General features: G+C 45.3%; 1 protein-coding gene across 5 annotated transcripts; it reads right to left on the reverse strand.

The window, feature by feature from the left end:
- Positions 1–2,054: 2,054 nt before the first annotated feature.
- Positions 2,055–14,862, reverse strand: LOC115120322 (ribose-phosphate pyrophosphokinase 1-like). 5 transcript variants are annotated; one of them, XM_065018391.1, is made up of 7 exons: positions 14,558–14,862; positions 13,821–14,004; positions 12,242–12,340; positions 8,302–8,426; positions 6,215–6,388; positions 5,791–5,950; positions 2,055–5,482 (listed from the first exon to the last, which is right to left on the reverse strand). In XM_065018391.1, exons 1-7 carry the CDS (start codon positions 14,677–14,679, stop codon positions 5,390–5,392), a joined length of 957 nt encoding a protein of 318 aa, XP_064874463.1. In that variant the 5' UTR covers positions 14,680–14,862; the 3' UTR covers positions 2,055–5,389. The 5 variants fall into 5 exon arrangements, with proteins under 5 accessions (XP_064874463.1, XP_064874461.1, XP_064874462.1 ...); XM_065018389.1 differs by having other exon boundaries at positions 5,791–6,016; XM_065018390.1 differs by having other exon boundaries at positions 13,815–14,004.
- Positions 14,863–21,703: the final 6,841 nt, after the last annotated feature.

Genomic DNA, 21,703 nt, shown 5'->3' on the forward strand with positions numbered 1-21,703 from the left:
GAGGCACCTGAAAGAAACAGGAAACAGTGAGGCACCTGAAAGAAACAGGAAAAGAAACCTGAAAGGAAACAGTGAGGCACCTGAAAGAAACAGGAAACAGTGAGGGCACCTGAAAGAAATAGGAAACAGTGAGGCACCTGAAAGAAATAGGAAACAGTGAGGGCACCTGAAAGAAATAGGAAACAGTGAGGCACCTGAAAGAAATAGGAAACAGTGAGGCACCTGAAAGAAATAGGAAACAGTGAGGCACCTGAAAGAAATAGGAAACAGTGAGGCACCTGAAAGAAATAGGAAACAGTGAGGCACCTGAAAGAAATAGGAAACAGTGGGGCACCTGAAAGAAATAGAGCCATTACACATCATTATCTTTTGGCTCATAAAAACCTGATATCAGAGATACAGTATTAATGTTAGTAAATGGTTAACGGCTGTCCCTCTTCTCTTTTCTCAAAAATACAATTAAAAAGTGTAAAATAAAAATGTAAAGTTGTCCTTTTCACTTTTTAAACATGTAATGTAATTTTTTTTTTTAAATCGCTGAAGTTGGAGACTTATCTCCCTCAATAACTTTAAGCATCAGCTATCTGAGCTTACCGATCGCTGCAGCTGTACACAGCCCATCTGTAGCTAGCCCACCTAATCTACCCATCTCATCCCCACATTGTTTTTATTTACTTTTTTGCACATCAGTATTTCTACTTGCACATCTATCACTCCAGTGTTAATTTGCTGAATTGTAAATACTTCACCACTACGGCCTATTCATTGCCTTACCTCCTCACGCCATTTGCACACACTGTATATAGACTTTTTCTATTGTGTCATTGACTATGTTTGTTTATTCCATGTGTAACTCTGTGTTGTTGTTTTTGTCGCACTGCTTTGCTTTATCTTGGCCAGGTCACAGTTGTAAATTAAAACTTGTTCTCAACTAGCCAACCTGGATAAATAAAGGTGTTCTCACCTGGCCTACCTGGAAAAATAAAGGTGTTCTCACCTGGCCTACCTGGATAAATAAAGGTGTTCTCACCTGGCCTACCTGGTTAAATAAAGGTGTTCTCACCTGGCCTACCTGGATAAATAAAGGTGTCACCTGGCCTACCTGGATAAATAAAGGTGTTCTCACCTGGCCTACCTGGATAAATAAAGGTGTTCTCACCTGGCCTACCTGGATAAATAAAGGTGTTCTCACCTGGCCTACCTGGATAAATAAAGGTGTTCTCACCTGGCCTACCTGGATAAATAAAGGTGTTCTCACCTGGCCTACCTGGATAAATAAAGGTGTTCTCACCTGGCCTACCTGGATAAATAAAGGTGTTCTCACCTGGCCTACCTGGATAAATAAAGGTGTTCTCACCTGGCCTACCTGGATAAATAAAGGTGTTCTCACCTGGCCTACCTGGATAAATAAAGGGACTTTCACATCTGCGGTTGAAAGGTGAACAGAGCAAAAAGGATGTGTGTCAGACCATGAGACGTCCAGAAAAAGAAGGTCTTCTCACAAAATGGTCTGTTGTGTCTGAACAGTTTGGGCTACACACCAATATATCTATGGAAAGATGAGACTCTCACGAACACCTACATGTTTTGCTCTAAGACTCATCTGAAGGTCCCGGTAATGAATGGAAGTATACTGTATATGGAGACTGTTTAGCACCAAAAATACAGGTTAAATCCATGTTTAAAACAGCCTTTAGATTTAAAAAAATAAAAAAATGGGGGGGAGAAGACTGTTGTAATAGCTAATAGCAGTAAGGCCAAATTGTTGTATACTTCAAGGGGTCTTAAAATTATCCTTGGTATGACCTTATAAGCCCCTCCCTTACTCTTATAGGTTAAATATGCCACTGGAGCTCCTGCACCAGCAATAAGCTGTGGTATGAGACCACACCCACAATTGAAGTGTGTACAGTAGTGATGTGTCATTATGAATTAGCCCATACTGTTATAAATGTTATGAATCACATAGCCTACTATGCAACTGTAGCCTGTATAAATCACTGGAGTGTTACCAGCAGCAGACGCCTAATAAACAAACCAGAATCCAGGCTTCATTCATTTTCACCATCTCTTTAATAAGATCACATTCAGCCATCACATATTTGGTGCACTGATTCATCTTATGCTAAAACAGAATATAAGCAACATACACGAAACTTTAAAAGTCAGACGGATACCACTTTCGAGAGTTTATTATACAAATGTTATTGAAAAAAATGAAGTAAATATGTAAAATAGCAGATAAAGACTTATGTTTTCTAGGAAGCTCCATCCTGCAGAGCTATGACCTCCAGCTAAAAACCAACAGCTTCTAGACAACTTCAAAACGACAACCTCGAAGAGCAAAACCTGCCTCCTCTGCACCCACACTGAAAGAATGATTCCCAATAGTCTTAAGAGAGGCAGTCACCCTGCTACTTGTTTAGCTTAGCAGCTGAGGGATGGGGTTGAAGGAGTGTACCCACTCAAATTCCTAGACAGAGCTACGGATGCAGGTCACGTAAGAGGCATTTATACGTTATATTATTCAGTGGCTATATATAATTAATTTAGAAGCCCAAAAATATAAGTATCAATCCTGGATTGCCCTTTTTTTTTAAAGACTTAAGTCTCTACAGACTATGTTGAATCACCCAGAGGAACATCAGTGGCATTGTAAACTATAGCTCATTCTGATTCACTTAACTTACTATGACCTCGTCTTTGATAAAACTGATAAAATTAAATGACCAAAATAATAAAATACCTGAAGCACAGGAGGTTGGTGGCACCTTAATTGGGGAGGATGGGCTCATGGTAATGGCTGGAGTGGAATAGGTGGAATGGTGTCAAATAGATCCAACAAGTTCTCCAGGTGTTTGATACCGTTCTGGCCATTATTATGAGCTGTTGTCCAATCAGCAGCCTCCACTGACCTGAAGTCAGTCAACATCCAACCATCTATCTCACCCTCTTTTTGTAGCATAGCAGAAGTACTGTAACAGCAGTATTATGAAGGAGGAGGAGAATGTTCACATTAGGTAAATACATGTATGTATGTATGTATGTATGCATGTACGTACAGTGGGGCAAAAATGTATTTAGTCAGCCACCAATTGTGCAAGTTCTCCAACTTAAAAAGATGAGAGGCATGTAATTTTCATCATAGGTACACTTCAACTATGACAGACAAAATGAGGTGAAAAAAATCCAGAAAATCACATTGTAGGATTTTTAATGAATTTATTAGCAAATTATGATGGAAAATAAGTATTTGGTCAATAACAAAAGTTTCTCAATACTTTGTTATATACCCTTTGTTGGCAATGACAGAGGTCAAATGTTTTCTGTAAGTCTTCACAAGGTTTTCACACACCGTTGCTGGTATTTTGGCCCATTCCTCCATGCAGATCTCCTCTAGAGCAGTGATGTTTTGGGGCTGTTGCTTGGGCAACACGGACTTTCAACTCCCTCCAAAGATTTTCTCAGGGGTTGAGATCTGGAGACTGGCTAGGCCACTCCAGGACCTTGAAATGCTTTTTACGAAGCCACTCCTTCGTTGCCCGGGCGGTGTGTTTGGGATCATTGTCATGCTGAAAGACCCATCCACGTTTCATCTTCAATGCCCTTGTCGATGGAAGGAGGTTTTCACTCAAAATCTCACGATACATGGCCACATTCATTCTTTCCTTTACACGAATCAGTCGTCCTGGTCCCTTTGCAGAAAAACAGCCCCAAAGCATGACGTTTCCACCCCCATGCTTCACAGTAGGTATGGTGTTCTTTGGATGCAACTCAGCATTCTTTGTCCTCCAAACATGACGAGTTGAGTTTTTACCAAAAAGTTATATTTTGGTTTCATCTGACCATATGACATTCTCCCAATCTTCTTCTGGATCATCCAAATGCTCTCTAGCAAACTTCAGACGGGCCTGGACATGTACTGGCTTAAGCAGGGGGACACGTCTGGCACTGCAGGATTTGAGTACCTGGCGGCGTAGTGTGTTACTCATGGTAGGCTTTGTTACTTTGGTCCCAGCTCTCTGCAGGTCATTCACTAGGTCCCCCCGTGTGGTTCTGGGATTTTTGCTCACCGTTCTTGTGATTATTTTGACCCCACAGGGTGAGATCTTGCGTGGAGCCCCAGATCGAGGGAGATTATCAGTGGTCTTGTATGTCTTCCATTTCCTAATAATTGCTCCCACAGTTGATTTCTTCAAACCAAGCTGCTTACCTATTGCAGATTCAGTCTTCCCAGCCTGGTGCTCTTTGGTCTTGGCCATAGTGGAGTTTGGAGTGTGACTGTTTGAGGTTGTGGACAGGTGTCTTTTATACTGATAAGTTCAAACAGGTACCATTAATACAGGTAACGAGTAGAGGACAGAGGAGCCTCTTAAAGAAGAAGTTACAGGTCTGTGAGAGCCAGAAATCTTGCTTGTTTGTAGGTGACCAAAATACTTATTTTACACCATAATTTGCAAATAAATTCATTAAAAAAATCCTACAAATGTGATTTTCTGGATTTTTTCTGTCATAGTTGAAGTGTACCTATGATGAAAATTACAGGCCTCTCTCATCTTTTTAAGTGGGAGAACTTGCACAATTGGTATCTGACTAAATACTTTTTTGTATGTATGTATGCATGTATGTATGTATGTATGTGAGTTCACCCACTTAAAATAAATAATCAAAGCTTACCTTCCCCCCCCGATAGACATTGCACCCTACTCCCAATACAGTGCACTACTTTTGACCAGGGCCCATATGGCACTTGTCAAAATAAGCTCAATATGTAGGAAAAGGGTGCCATTTGGGATGCTATCACTGTTTAGGGGAGAGAGAGACTCAAAATGAACATGTTATTAATAATCATTGATCCTACTAATTGTAATTATTACATGGTTTGTTAGCATTAGCAGCAGAGTGATGCTAATATAATGGTTGTGTTTCCCCCGGTTGGTGTCAATTCCATTTCAAACTCAGTCAATTCAGAAAGTAAACCTAATCCCAAATCCAATTCCACATTTTCCTAATTCAAAAGCATTGAAGAGAATTGGAATGTCAGTGTTCTTCTTGAATTGACTGGTATTGAAATGGAATTGAGCCCAACCCTGGTGTTTGTATAGGACATTCGCTCTCTTCCTCTGTTTGGTGTAACAGAACACTAGGGCTGGATTCTATTCAATGATGAGAAACATTCCAGAATACTGGGCATAGAAATGGAATGAAGAGCCGACTCCACATTCCTTATTCTACCTAAAAGACAATCATATCTGTTCCCCAAATTCCCTATTCTGCATGAGAGATGGCCATGTCTGTTCTATCTGAATGTTCTGTGGTGTGTCCTCCTGAACGGTGCACCAGGTGACTCAGTGTGTGTGTGTGTGTGTGTGTGTGTGTGTGTGTGGCGTTACAAGGGGACGTGGCTGAAGAGGTAGGAAACAGATTCCCCGTTGTGGGTCCTGCGGATGGCCTCAGCCAGGATCATAGAGATGTCAATCACCTAGAGGAGAAACGGATAATTAATATCCAAGGACAGTGCTGTGACCCCTGACCTGTATCCAAGGACAGTGCTGTGACCCCTGACCTGTATCCAAGGACAGTGCTGTGACCCCTGACCTATATCCAAGGACAGTGCTGTGACCCCTGACCTGTATCCAAGGACAGTGCTGTGACCCCTGACCTGTATCCAAGGACAGTGCTGTGACCCCTGACCTGTATCCAAGGACAGTGCTGTGACCCCTGACCTATATCCAAGGACAGTGCTGTGACCCCTGATCTGTATCCAAGGACAGTGCTGTGACCTCTGACCTGTATCTTAGGACAGGTCTTCATCTTCTCCTCCTGAGGGATAGTGTTGGTGACGACCACGGCCTCGAAGCAGGCGTTGTTGATGCGGGAGATGGCCGGGCCAGAGAAGATACCGTGGGTCAGGATGGCATACACCTTGGTAGCACCAGCTGAGATCAGCCTGAGGGTGGAGGGACAGTATCTCCTTAAGAAACTGTGTGTGGTAATATAGAACCTCCAAATGTACCTGTATGGATACACAGATTTTTGCTGCAAGGACTCTCATTTGGATGAGAAGTGAAATGGTGGTGGGTCTTTCTACAGCTCTGTAATACGAATGTCTTGACATCAAATCAGTGATGCAGTTTAGGTAAGATTCAGCCCAGACACCCATTGCTTGGGCATAGATACATGTGTCAAGGTCATAAGGTGAGACTTTACTTACTTGTCGGCCGCGTGACAGATAGTACCACAGGTGTCTGCCATGTCATCCACCAAGATGGCTACCCGGTCCGTGACGTCCCCGACCAGCACCATGCGATCCACCTCGTTGGCCCTCTTTCTCTCTTTGTGAATCAGAGCAAAGTCCACGTTGAGTCTGTCCGCTATGGACGTCACTCTGTCACACAGAACACAGTGTTAAGAGGAAGCCAAGTCACAGAGGTGCAACAGTCACCAAGTCGGTCCATTGTTATCGCGTAAAGATTTGTTCGTGTGAAGGAGCAGTTAGACACACAGACGCGTGAATCTAAAGTCCATTTCACCACAGATAAGAGTTAAAGAAAGATATGGTTCAAGGGTAAAACCACCTAAGGTAAAAAAATAGAGGAAGTTAAAGTTCTTAAAGCAGTCGTCTAGCGTGGACAGTGGTTCCCATACTCCTCTCTCTTTCTTCCCCTCCCGTCTCCTCTCTCCCCTCCTCTCTCTTTCTTCCCCCTCCTCTCTCCCCCCTCCGTCTCCTCTCTCTTTCTTCCCCCTCCTCCTCTCTCTTTCTCCCCCCCTCCTCTCTCTTTCTCCCCCTCCGTCTCTCTCTCTTTCTCCCCCTCAGTCTCCTCTCTCTTTCTCCCCCTCCGTCTCCTCTCTCTTCCCCCCTCCCCTCTCTTTCTCCCCCTCCTCTCTCTTTCTTCCCCCTCCGTCTCCTCTCTCTTTCTTCCCCCTCCGTCTCCTCTCTCTTTCTTCCCCCTCCTCCTCCTCCTCTCTCTTTCTCCCCCTCCTCCTCCTCTCTCTTTCCCCTCCTCCTCCTCTCTCTTTCCCCCCCTCCTCTCTCTTTCTTCCCCCTCCTCCTCCCTCTCTCTTTCCCCCCTCCTCTCTCTTTCTTTCCCCTCCTCCTCCTCTCTCTCCCCCCTCCTCCTCCTCTCTCTTTCTTCCCCCTCTCTCTTTCTTCCCCCTCCTCTCTCTTTCTCCCCCTCCTCTCTCTTTCTCCCCCTCCGTCTCCTCTCTCTTTCTCCCCCTCCGTCTCCTCTCTCTTTCTCCCCCTCCGTCTCCCTCTCTCTTTCTCTCCCCCTCCGTCTCCTCTCTCTTTCTTCCCCCTCCTCCTCCTCCTCTCTCTTTCTCCCCCCTCCTCCTCCTCTCTTTTCTCCTCCTCCTCTCTCTTTCTTCCCCCTCCTCCTCCTCTCTCTTTCTTCCCCTCCTCCTCCTCTCTCTTTCTTCCCCCTCTCTTTCTTCCCCCTCCGTCTCCTCTCTCTTTCCTCCTCTCTCTTTCCCCCCCTCCTCTCTCTTTCTTCCCCCTCCGTCTCCTCTCTCTTTCTTCCCCTCCGTCTCCCTTTCTTCCCCTCCTCTCTCTTTCTTTCTTCCCCCTCTCTTTCTTTCTTCCCCCTCCTCCTCCTCTCTCTTTCTGCCCCGCCCCCTCTCTCTTTCTTCCCCCTCCTCCTCTCTCTTTCTTTCTTCCCCCTCTCTTTCTTCCCCCTCCTCTCTCTTTCTTTCTTTCCCCTCATCTCTCTTTCTTTCTTCCCCTCCTCTCTCTTTCTTTCTTTCTTCCCCCTCTCTCTTTCTTTCTTCCCCTCTCTCTTTCTTTCTTCCCCCTCCTCTCTCTTTCTTTCTTTCTTCCCCCTCCTCTCTCTTTCTTTCTTTCTTCCCCCTCCTCCTCTCTCTTTCTTCCCCCTCCTCCTCTCTCTTTCTTTCTTCCCCTCTCTTTCTTCCCCTCCTCTCTCTTTCTTCCCCCTCCTCCTCTCTCTTTCTTTCTTCCCCCTCCTCCTCTCTCTTTCTTTCTTCCCCCTCCTCTCTCTCTTTCTTCCCCCTCCTCTCTCTTTCTTTCTTTCCCCTCTCTCTCTTTCTTTCTTCCCCCTCCCCCTCTCTCTTTCTTCCCCCTCCTCCTCTTTCTTTCTTTCTTCCCCCTCCTCTCTCTTTCTTTCTTTCTTCCCCTCCCCTCTCTTTCTTTCTTTCTTTCTTCCCCTCCCTCTCTTTCTTTCTTCCCCTCCCCTCTCTTTCTTTCTTTCTTCCCCCTCCCCTCTCTTTCTTCCCCCTCCCCTCTCTCTGATGTATCACATTTCATATTTTGGCCAAAATCCCTCTGACCACTCTGTCCTGCCTCACCTCTTGGCTCCCCCTGCGTCTGGAGAGACGATGGTGCAGGTCTTCCACTCTGCGATGTTCTCCTTGATCCACTTCAGTACAGCAGGCTCAGCATACAGGTTATCCACCGGGATGTCGAAGAAACCCTGGAGATACCAGACACACACAGACAGGAGTCAGAGGCTGCCATCTAGCGGTTTCACATCCCAGGAACCATCTCTAGTCACTGTGCCCTTGAGCCAGTCACTTAACCCCTATAGTACTCCATGTGTGGTGTGTATTAGCTGATTGTGTTGTCTGTTGGATTGGGGGAAGCAAAATAATTTACATCTGACGGACTCAGTGTATCTCCATATCTGGTTGAACCTCTACTGTCAGACCCCAGTGTCCTACTGACCTCTACTGTCAGACCCCAGTGTCCTACTGACCTCTACTGTCAGACCCCAGTGTCCTACTGACCTCTACTGCCAGACCCCAGTGTCCTACTGACCTCTACTGCCAGACCCCAGTGTCCTACTGACCTCTACTGTCAGACCCCAGTGTCCTACTGACCTCTACTGTCAGACCCCAGTGTCCTACTGACCTCTACTGTCAGACCCCAGTGTCCTACTGACCTCTACTGTCAGACCCCAGTGTCCTACTGACCTCTACTGTCAGACCCCAGTGTCCTACTGACCTCTACTGTCAGACCCCAGTGTCCTACTGACCTCTACTGCCAGACCCCAGTGTCCTACTGACCTCTACTGCCAGACCCCAGTGTCCTACTGACCTCTACTGTCCTCTACTGTCAGACCCGTGTCCTACTGACCTCTACTGTCAGACCCCAGTGTCCTACTGTCCTCTACTGTCAGACCCCAGTGTCCTCCCTGCTCCTAACCTCTACTGTCAGACCCCAGTGTCCTACTGACCTCTACTGTCAGACCCCAGTGTCCTCCCTGCTCCTAACCTCTACTGCCAGACCCCAGTGTCCTACTGACCTCTACTGCCAGACCCCAGTGTCCTACTGACCTCTACTGCCAGACCCCAGTGTCCTACTGACCTCCCTGCTCCTAACCTCTACTGTCAGACCCCAGTGTCCTACTGACCTCTACTGTCAGACCCCAGTGTCCTACTGACCTCTACTGTCAGACCCCAGTGTCCTACTGACCTCTACTGTCAGACCCCAGTGTCCTACTGTCCTCTACTGTCAGACCCCAGTGTCCTACTGACCTCTACTGTCAGACCCCAGTGTCCTACTGACCTCTACTGCCAGACCCCAGTGTCCTACTGACCTCTACTGCCAGACCCCAGTGTCCTACTGACCTCTACTGCCAGACCCCAGTGTCCTACTGACCTCTACTGCCAGACCCCAGTGTCCTACTGACCTCTACTGCCAGACCCCAGTGTCCTACTGTCCTCTACTGTCAGACCCCAGTGTCCTACTGACCTCTACTGCCAGACCCCAGTGTCCTACTGACCTCCCTGCTCCTAACCTCTACTGTCAGACCCCAGTGTCCTACTGTCCTCCCTGCTCCTAACCTCTACTGTCAGACCCCAGTGTCCTCCTTACTTCTAACCTCTACTGTCAGACCCCAGTGTCCTTCTTACTTCTAACCTCTACTGCCAGACCCCAGTGTCCTACTGACCTCTACTGCCAGACCCCAGTGTCCTACTGTCCTCCCTGCTCCTAACCTCTACTGCCAGACCCCCTTGTCCTCCCTGCTCCTAACCTCTACTGCCAGACCCCAGTGTCCTCCCTGCTCCTAACCTCTACTGCCAGACCCCAGTGTCCTCCCTGCTCCTAACCTCTACTGCCAGACCCCAGTGTCCTCCCTGCTCCTAACCTCTACTGCCAGACCCCAGTGTCCTCCCTGATCCTAACCTCTACTGCCAGACCCCAGTGTCCTACTGACCTCTACTGCCAGACCCCAGTGTCCGACTGTCCTCCCTGCTCCTGACCTCTACTGTCAGACCCCAGTGTCCTCCTTACTTCTAACCTCTACTGTCAGACCCCAGTGTCCTACTGACCTCTACTGCCAGACCCCAGTGTCCTACTGACCTCCCTGCTCCTAACCTCTACTGTCAGACCCCAGTGTCCTACTGTCCTCCCTGCTCCTAACCTCTACTGCCAGACCCCCTTGTCCTCCCTGCTCCTAACCTCTACTGTCAGACCCAAGTGTCCTCCTTACTTCTAACCTCTACTGTCAGACCCCAGTGTCCTCCCTGCTCCTAACCTCTACTGCCAGACCCCAGTGTCCTACTGACCTCTACTGTCAGACCCCAGTGTCCTACTGACCTCTACTGTCTGACCCCAGTGTCCTACTGACCTCTACTGTCTGACCCCAGTGTCCTACTGACCTCTACTGTCAGACCCCAGTGTCCTACTGTCCTCTACTGTCAGACCCCAGTGTTCTACTGTCCTCTACTGTCAGACCCGTGTCCTACTGACCTCTACTGTCAGACCCCAGTGTCCTACTGACCTCTACTGTCAGACCCCAGTGTCCTACTGACCTCTACTGCCAGACCCCAGTGTCCTACTGACCTCTACTGCCAGACCCCAGTGTCCTACTGACCTCCCTGCTCCTGACCTCTACTGCCAGACCCCCTTGTCCTCCCTGCTCCTAACCTCTACTGTCAGACCCCAGTGTCCTCCCTGCTCCTAACCTCTACTGTCAGACCCCAGTGTCCTACTGACCTCTACTGTCAGACCCCAGTGTCCTACTGACCTCTACTGTCAGACCCCAGTGTCCTACTGACCTCTACTGTCAGACCCCAGTGTCCTACTGACCTCCCTGCTCCTAACCTCTACTGTCAGACCCCAGTGTCCTACTGGCCTCCCTGCTCCTAACCTCTACTGCCAGACCCCCTTGTCCTCCCTGCTCCTAACCTCTACTGTCAGACCCAAGTGTCCTCCTTACTTCTAACCTCTACTGTCAGACCCCAGTGTCCTCCCTGCTCCTAACCTCTACTGCCAGACCCCAGTGTCCTACTGACCTCTACTGTCAGACCCCAGTGTCCTACTGACCTCTACTGTCAGACCCCAGTGTCCTACTGACCTCTACTGTCTGACCCCAGTGTCCTACTGACCTCTACTGTCTGACCCCAGTGTCCTACTGACCTCTACTGTCAGACCCCAGTGTCCTACTGTCCTCTACTGTCAGACCCCAGTGTCCTACTGACCTCTACTGTCAGACCCCAGTGTCCTACTGACCTCTACTGTCAGACCCCAGTGTCCTACTGACCTCTACTGTCAGACCCCAGTGTCCTACTGACCTCTACTGTCAGACCCCAGTGTCCTACTGACCTCTACTGCCAGACCCCAGTGTCCTACTGACCTCTACTGCCAGACCCCAGTGTCCTACTGACCTCCCTGCTCCTAACCTCTACTGCCAGACCCCCTTGTCCTCCCTGCTCCTAACCTCTACTGTCAGACCCCAGTGTCCTCCCTGCTCCTAACCTCTACTGTCAGACCCCAGTGTCCTACTGACCTCTACTGTCAGACCCCAGTGTCCTACTGACCTCTACTGTCAGACCCCAGTGTCCTACTGACCTCTACTGTCAGACCCCAGTGTCCTACTGTCCTCTACTGTCAGACCCCAGTGTCCTACTGACCTCTACTGTCAGACCCCAGTGTCCTACTGACCTCTACTGTCAGACCCCAGTGTCCTACTGACCTCTACTGTCAGACCCCAGTGTCCTACTGACCTCTACTGTCAGACCCCAGTGTCCTACTGACCTCTACTGTCAGACCCCAGTGTCCTACTGACCTCTACTGCCAGACCCCAGTGTCCTACTGACCTCTACTGCCAGACCCCAGTGTCCTACTGACCTCTACTGTCAGACCCCAGTGTCCTACTGCCCTCTACTGTCAGACCCCAGTGTCCTACTGTCCTCCCTGCTCCTGACCTCTACTGTCAGACCCCAGTGCCCTCCCTGCTCCTAACCTCTACTGCCAGACCCCAGTGTCCTCCCTGCTCCTGACCTGGATCTGTGAGGCGTGGAGGTCCATAGTGATGATGTGGTCAGCCCCAGACACAGACAGCATGTTAGCCACCAGCTTGGCTGAGATGGGCGCCCGACTCTGCAAGCGAACACACACACATCTCATTTGCTGTGCTCACATCACATGATATGAGCTGAGTCTTCCATCTTAAAAGTTGGTCCATAGTACATTTCCTTCCTAAGCCACAAGGGGCAGCAGACAGGCTATCCTAAACTACACAGTCAGCAGACAGGCTATCCTAAACTACACAGTCAGCAGACAGGCTATCCTAAACTACACAGTCAGCAGACAGGCTATCCTAAACTACACAGTCAACAGACAGGCTATCCTAAACTACACAGTCAACAGACAGGCTATCCTAAACTACACAGTCACATGTACAACTTCAAGTCAATGAAAAACAACTTCAAACTACCCTGCTACAGAAAAGTGACACTGTTCACTTTTTGTACAGTATATAGAACAGACACATAGAACATGCATTACATTATATTGGGAGGACAAGAACACACACGGATGTAAATAATCAGAGGAATGGAGGCAGGCAGGTGACTACAACAAACAGATCCCACAATGACTGCTCACTCGGTTCAGAGTTCACACAGGGGCTGAACTTAAATCAGTGGAGATGGCAAAAACTAAATGGTGAGAAATCCAATCTAAACCCAGGCAACAACATGGCCAATCTAAACCCAGGCAACAACATGGCCAATCTAAACCCGGGCAACAACATGGCCAATCTAAACCCGGGCAACAACATGGCCAATCTAAACCCGGGCAACAACATGGCCAATCTAAACCCGGGCAACAACATGGCCAATCTAAACCCGGGCAACAACATGGCCAATCTAAACCCAGGCAACAACATGGCCAATCTAAACCCAGGCAACAACATGGCCAATCTAAACCCAGGCAACAACATGGCCAATCTAGACCCAGGCAACAACATGGCCAATCTAAACCCAGGCAACAACATGGCCAATCTAAACCCAGGCAACAACATGGCTAATCTAGACCCAGGCAACAACATGGCCAATCTAAACCCAGGCAACAACATGGCCAATCTAAACCCAGGCAACAACATGGCCAATCTAAACCCAGGCAACAACATGGCCAATCTAAACCCAGGCAACAACATGGCCAATCTAAACCCAGGCAACAACATGGCCAATCTAAACCCAGGCAACAACATGGCCAATCTAAACCCAGGCATGCTCCCAGTCCCATCCATCTGCTGGAGTCTGTCCATGCAGTCAGTGGCAACAACATGGCCAATCTAAACCCAGGCATGCTCCCAGTCCCATCCATCTGCTGTAACTGCCTGCTGGAGTCTGTCCATGCAGTCAGTGGCAACAACATGGGTGGTCGGGTCACTAGGTAGTGATGTGGTATAATGGTAGGGTTGGGGTCAATTCCATTTCAATTCAGGAAGTACACTGAAATTCCAATGCTTTTCAATTAAGAAAATTTGGTTTACTTTTGGAATTGAATTGGTGACGTGGTATAATGGTTGGTGGTGTGACAGTAAAGTAACTAGGTGTCTGTCCCTCACCCCCACCTTGTCCTTCTTGTCCTGCCGTGCGTAGGGGAAGCAGGGGATGACGGCTGTGACCCGGGAGGCCGAGGCGATTTTACACGCATTGATCATAATCAGCAGCTCCATCAGATTATCATTGATCTCCCCACATCCGCTCTGTACGATGTAGACATCCTCTCCACGGACACTCTCTCCGATCTCAACACTGTTAGGGCCCAGTGGAGAGGAACAGTGAAGGGGAGGACAGGGTAAACAACACTCTCTGCTAACACAGCATGACACTAATGATGATAGATGATCATGACAAAACACAGCCTACAGGTGTTTAGGGGCCTTAGAAGTGCAGTGACAAGAGAAGAGTTGAGTATACAACTATATAATAGAACTATGGTACGAGCAAAGTACTGAACAACACATAATGAGAAGTCTCCCGCTTGTTGCATCAATGTTACATCAACAATTGTTTCACGTGTGTTTTTAACAAAAACGTGTCACTCAATCATGGTTATAACCTGTATGGATTGTCCGCTCTCACAATATCCAGATATTTGTTGAAATGTATGGGGAAGTGTAGTTCGCCCTCAAGACAAACTGAGCGCCAAAATTAACCTCAAGAGATGCATGACAAACTACAAGTTCCAAGCACCTTTGCGAGGCAGCGTCAGAAGCAGCACGCTAACGTAACGTTTCTCACTCATCTTTCTGTAACATAAGATTGAAACAGATTAGCTTTTTATACATTAAAAGTTTACACTTACCATGTTTCTTGATTGCTGAATTTCTTGGTCACAACCTTCCCGAGTTCCATCCCAAGACGATCGGCGATTTTGTGAGACAGTTCCCGATGGGAGCTACCGCTAAATATCTTAATGTTCGGCATTTTTTTATGTTCCAGGGTGTCGTTCTACGGGAACTAGCTACAGTGCTAGTAACAGCAAGTACCTTTGAGTGATGTTCGATCTATTAGCTCTAGTGAACTGTTGGAAATCGATAGCTATCATCAAGCGTGATGCGTTGCCAACCTATCCACCATCATTCCCTACTTCACGCGTGCGCCAGTCCTTCTTCCTGGTGGCGCGCACCGCCCACATCACGTGATTTTGTTGACTCAAAGATAATGGGTGGAAACTGAGCTGCACTTCCTAACCTCCTGCCCAATGTATGACCATATTAGAGAGACATATTTCCCTCAGATAACACAGATCCACAAAGAATTCGAAAACAAATCCAATTTTGATAAACTTCCATATCTACTGGGTGAAATTCCACAGTGTGCCATCACAGCAGCAAGATTTGTGACCTGTTGCCACGAGAAAAGGGCAACCAAGTGAAGAACAAACAACATTGTAAATACAACCCATATTTATGCTTATTTATTTTATCTTGTGTCCTTTAACCATTTGTACATTGTTAAAACACTGTATATATATATATATATATATATATATATAATATGACATTTGGATTGTCTTTATTGTTTTGAAACTTCTGTATGTGTAATGTTTACTGTTAATATGTATTGTTTATTTCACTTTATACATTCACTTTATATATTATCTAGCTCACTTGCTTTGGCAATGTTGACACATGTTTCCCATGCCAATAAAGCCCCTTGAATTGAATTGAATTAATAGATATTCTGACAAGATACTACATATCTCTCCGCGGGAGTCGTTGTCCACAAAGCAGCACGGCGGACAGTCTAGCTCCCTTTTATAATTTCTTTGGATTGGTGGATACATCGCATTGTTTAAATCCTATTTTGAATATTCGATGAGTGTTGTTGACGTTAACCGCGTGTATTCAATGGAGAGAGACGCTACGAATATGCATAGCCATCTCGAGAGACAGCTCCGATATAAATGTTTGTTTCTCAAAGTTTCTGGGATGTCATGTGTCCTACTTATAGCAGTGTACCCATAACTCACGCAATTACGATCGAATAGATCTCACGTAGCAAATAAGCCATACATTTGTGTTGTTGACCAAATTCAAAACTCATTGACCTCATACAAAAACTCTTCGCTTGGTGGGCGAAACAACGAAAAACGGAAGAGGACAGATTTTCTGCCGAAATTGGCCACTCTTCCTCTTCCTCTCTGGTTGAATGCATGAATCCTGTGAAAATGAATGCTTATTGGCTGACAGCAAAGGTATATCAGACAGTATACCACGGGTACGGAAAACTATTTCTTTTCACTGCGCTAATTATGTTGGTAACCAGTTTATAATAGCAATAAGGCGCCTCTGGGGTTTTTGGTATATGGCCAATATACCACTGCTAAGAGCTGTGTCCAGGCACTCTGTGTTGTGCCGTGCAAAAAGCCCTTAGCGGTATGGTATATTGGCCATATACCACAAATCCCCTCTGGCCTTATTGCTCAAGTCTACAATGCCGCATTCAAATTTTCTGGGAATTTGGGAACTCGGAAATCTCTGACTTCTGACTTCAGTGCATTTAAAACAACTATGAACTCGGAAAAAAAATCAAGCTCCGACTTGGAGAAATCGATTTTGAACGGTTATCCAACTCGGCAATGCAACTCGGGAACCCGGGCCTCTATAGCTCCGACTTTCCGACCTGGAGATCACTGACCTCATGATTTGACCTCGTATTTTTCAGAGTTCCCAGTAATCTTGAACGCGGCACTAGTGATGGGCATTCCGAATCTTTTTGAGCCAGGTCATTTGGCTTCATTCAAATAAATGAGCTGTTCATTTGACTCCCAATCGGCTCTTTGTTCAGTGAGGCTTAGAAATGGGAAAACACATGAACAAATAGCACATCTCTAATTTAAAGCCTAAAACGCTGCCTACCATTATGTCAGATAGTGAAATGCGAGTTCAAATAAAAAATTTACCAGAACAAATTATTAGATGGCCTGCAAAAATAAGTTATAGCACTGAAAAAACGAGTGCGGACCAGAATGAGTCTCTCATTATATTGCTCCTGCATTGAGGATGATGATTTATCTGCGGATAATCGATGATCCTTACATGACTATCTATTGATTTAAGGTAATGCATGTGTTGTTGATAAGTTTATAACGACAACTTAGGTTTACAATTACCCAGCATTGGCTGGTAGGTTGCATATAATGCATTGTAACGTGAAACGCTAATGCGACTGGTGTCGCTAGCCCTTGATCATGACTCTCAGTTCCATTACAATCCTCATAAAGTAGGGTTTCCACCACTTCCGAATTCACCAGACAAAGTTCCACCCCCATTCATTTTCAACGGTAGCAATGCGCAGGGGATTGTGGGATGGAGAGCGGAGCAGAGCAATATAGAAAAAGTTCAGGTCTGCTCTGCTTTATGCAAATTAGACGTGGACACTGCTGCCGGTAACCAATCAGGTGAGGAGCAGATGTTTGCGTGAAAATGTTCCCTTCATGAAACATTGTTCTGCCTGTCATTAGTTCCGGGTAAGCACAACCAAAAAAAACATGGAGGAAAGACAATCATGGCTGTGTCTCGTTTTCCAATTCTGCTTTGCTAGAATACAGATACAAAGTCATAAGGTCAATGGCATGGAGGAGGATTGCAGATTGTTGGTGTTGACAGTGGACAAAGAGAGATTTTCCACAACAGTGTTTGCTTGTGCTGCTAGCTAGCTATGAACATCAAGCAACCTAAACCTCAAAACTGTGATCAAAGCCACCTTTTGTGAATGTGTCCCACCAAAGGATAGAAATCACCAGTAACACACATTATAACATTGTACATGATACACTAAGCATGAATTCCAATGCAATATGCTACCAATTGGATTACAGTATCGTCACATTATCATTCTAGTATATATTGTAGTTTATGGCTCTTTCATTATACTGGTGTCATGACACTGATGATTATACGTCACTTCCTGTAAATACATCGGCCTACTTGCAATGAATGAGTACTTTGGGTAAAGGAAACTGTGGCTTTGACTTGCAAACATTGTGCAAATCTGTCTTTACCCACCATCAGCACCAACATCAAATCAAATCAAATCAAATTTATTTATATAGCCCTTCGTACATCAGCTGATATCTCAAAGTGCTGTACAGAAACCCAGCCTAAAACCCCAAACAGCAAGCAATGCAGGTGTAGAAGCATCTGCAATCCTCCTCCAGGCCGTTGATCTTCTGATGTCTTTACCCAGTATCAGCACCATCATCTCTGCAGTCCTCCTCCAGGCCGTTGATCTTCTGATGTCTTTACCCAGCATCAGCACCATCATCTCTGCAGTCCTCCTCCAGGCCGTTGATCTTCTGATTTTGTCGGTAGGTAGAATTACAACGCTCCCCACATCACATTATTTATATCATATCTGTACAGTTCTGTACCTATAATACAAGGGTTGGAGTCGCACTAAACCATTTTATGTCAATTTCATGACAATCAAATCAAACCGATTGGAAAGTTAACGACTGGACAAAAAGTTAAAGCAACACAAAAACAGACAAATTAGAGACAGAACCCCTTTTTTTACACCTTTTTATTGCAGATTTGTGATCTGTGATGAATGAACATTGACACTAGTGCATCTTGAATAATGTTTAAGTTAAGAATTAAAACAAGTTCAACACTTCACTTGAATTAATCAACATTCAATGAATCAAAAAAAGGTAAACACTTCACTTGAATGAATCAACATTCAATGAATCAAAATAAAATGTCACAATATAGAGAGAATCTAACGTGTTTGTAAATGATAGACGTCTTAGTAAGTAGGCTATTATTACCAAAGCATAATTTCTGGTGAAAAAAAAGAAGTCCTGACCAGAGGTGGTCAACCTTGCTCCACTCCCTGATCTAAGTGGGTGAGCAGACTTCTATTCCAGCCCTGCAATAATACACATTATTATCAACTTATTCGGTTTGATAAGTTGAATCAGGTGTCTTGGTGCTGGGCTGGAACATGAGCCTGCACACCCAGCAGACCTCTAGGAGGATTGGCTTGCTACAGTTGTATTAAGTGTGTAGCCTACATAATGTGTGACTTTTAACTGTTTTGTTGTGTACAACATGTGATAACATCAGTACACATACAACCCATGGTATACAAGAATGTGCCAGCAATCTCTTGGGGACTGGGACCTCTTCATCTGCAGACAGGCTTTTGTACTTCTCCATATCTGAGGACAGACATCACAAAGAAACAGGCTTCATCTTATTACAGTTAGACAGCCCTGACTATTATCTCTCTGTCTGTCTGCATAGTTTTCCTCTCTAGGGACTAGAACTGGAGAATATTTTCATAATGTCATCCCACAACCTGTCCTATAGTAAGTAAAGTTGACTAGCTAGCTGGCTAACAAGCAGCCAACACACAGTGGCCTGCTAGCTAGCTAACTAATACTACATCATGTTTTTACATTTTCAAAACGTATTTACTTACTCCCATAGGTTCACGCCCACACCCACGAAGCGGCCACTCTTTTGGAGGGAAACGTATTTACTTACTCCATAGGTTCACGCCCACACCCACGAAGCGGCCACTCTTTTGGAGCAAAACGTTGTCAAGCGGAGACACCGCTTCTTGTCGAAACATACTGTAAGAGTCATTGGACGAAGATGTCTTCTGTAGGGGGAGTTTTATTAGGAGCCGTGACAATCGGTCTGAACATTAAAACCCACACCGGTGCGTCAATCTAAGTAACATCATACAAAAATCCCCATAAATATCTGTCAGTTTAAACTAGAGATATATATAGATATAGATATATATAGATATATAGATATATAGATATATATAGATATAGATATATATAGATATATAGATATATAGATATATAGATATATATAGATATATAGATATATATAGATATATATGTATATATATATTTTTTATATATATATATATTTTTCATGGGCTGTGTCTCAATCCAACACATCTGCCTTTGTCGCCCTTCCGCATCTGCGATGGAAAGTGGCAGAGCTACAGCTTTGTTTGTCAGATCAGGAGACGTCCCGAAAGTCGGTCTTCACACAAAAACATCTGTATCATGACCCCTCTATAGAAAGGGGAGACTCTCACGAACACAAATCTGTTCTCCATTTTGCTCTACGAACCATAACAATCTCCACAGGACTCGTCTGAAGTTGGTAAAGCTGATGTGCCAACTTTTGTCTGTAGTGTCCGAAACATTTGGGCTGCAAACTAATATGACCCCACTGTAGAAAGGGGAGACGCTCACAAACATGATGGTTTTCTCCCTACAAGTCTCACAGGACTGGTCTGAAGGTAACCCATATAAATGAATGGAAGAATGGAGGTAGTTTTGTGCCAATAAAAATAAGGGGTTAAATATGCAAAAAAAAAAATATTTAGATATTATTTGTGCTTTCTTATAACTCCCAGAAATAGGACAGACACTTCAAAACCTAATTCCTTATGATTTATAAATGTGTTATTCAATGTGTTTCAAAAGGCCAAATTCAATATTTTATCAAATATTTGTTTTTATATATTTTTTGGGGGGGGATACCTAAATGTGTCCTAAAATTCAAAATCAAATAAATGATCCATGGTATGTTCTTCTGGGGTAAAAAAAATCCATATATCAGCTCTGAACCCCCCTCACGGTTTAGACTTTTAAGAAATGAACACGCATCGCTTACCGTACGGTTTTGGAAGCATAAGGACCTTATCCTTCATATCAGCGAGAAATCATTTTCAAAAGGTTCAATTGATACACTTTGATAGGGTTAGGGTTCCCAAACGGCCATATCTCCATGTTACAGAGAGTGTTTGCGGAAGACAGAAGGATCACATGTGCTAATTAGCTTTCAAGCGTACTACTAACACCTGTGTGTCATGGAAGAAGGCTGCCAGAAAGGTGATGTTACACTGAAAAATACTGTTGGCTGCAGCTGTGATGAAGACATTTAAAAGGGGAGGACGGCTCATAGTAACGGCTGGAACGGAGGATTTCATATTTTCTGAATATTCTCAGGTGTTTTGGAGTAACACTTGAAATTGCACAAAAATGTTTTTAGACAAGAATGAAGAAAGTTTTGCCAAGTAAAGTTTAGTCGAAAATATCCTGAGTATGGCCAAATATCCCTAGTGTGGCTAAATATCCTGAGTAGGGCTAAATATCCTGAGTAGGGCTAAATATCCCGAGTAGGGCCAAATATCCTGAGTAGGGCTAAATATCCAGAGTAGGGCTAAATATCCTGAGTATGGCCAAATATCCTGAGTAGGGCTAAATATCCTGAGTGTGGCTAAATATCCTGAGTATGGCCAAATATCCTGAGTATGGCCAAATATCCTGAGTAGGGCTAAATATCCTGAGTAGGGCTAAATATCCTGAGTAGGGCTAAATATCCTGAGTATGGTCAAATATATTGACTAGGGCTAAATATCCTGAGTATGGCTAAATATCCTGAGTATGGCTAAATATCCTGAGTATGGCCAAATATCCCGAGTAGGGCTAAATATCCTGAGCAGGGCTAAATATCCTGAGTATGGCTAAATATCCTGAGTATGGCCAAATATCCTGAGCAGGGCTAAATATCATGAGTAGGGCTAAATATCCTGAGTAGGGATAAATATCCTGAGTATGGCTAAATATCCCGAGTATGGCCAAATATATTGAGTAGGGCTAAATATCGTGAGCAGGGCTAAATATCATGAGTATGGCTAAATACCCCGAGTATGGCCAAATATCCTGAGCAGGGCTAAATATCCTGAGTATGGCCAAATATCCTGAGTAGGGCTAAAGAGCAGCCTATGCAGAGGTTTAGCGCCACTGCAGAGATTATGTCTACATTGCTAATTTTATGCCATGTTCTCTGCAGTAATGTGTTGGTAATGAGTGAAGTTTGGGTTGACATAAAATAGCCTTCAAGATTTTGGAGTGATATGCTTAATGACTGAGCAACATTTTCTCTGAATGCAGCCCGACAATAGA

Source organism: Oncorhynchus nerka, linkage group LG5 (genome assembly GCF_034236695.1).
Source record: "Oncorhynchus nerka isolate Pitt River linkage group LG5, Oner_Uvic_2.0, whole genome shotgun sequence".
In the NCBI taxonomy this organism is placed as follows: domain Eukaryota; kingdom Metazoa; phylum Chordata; class Actinopteri; order Salmoniformes; family Salmonidae; genus Oncorhynchus; species Oncorhynchus nerka.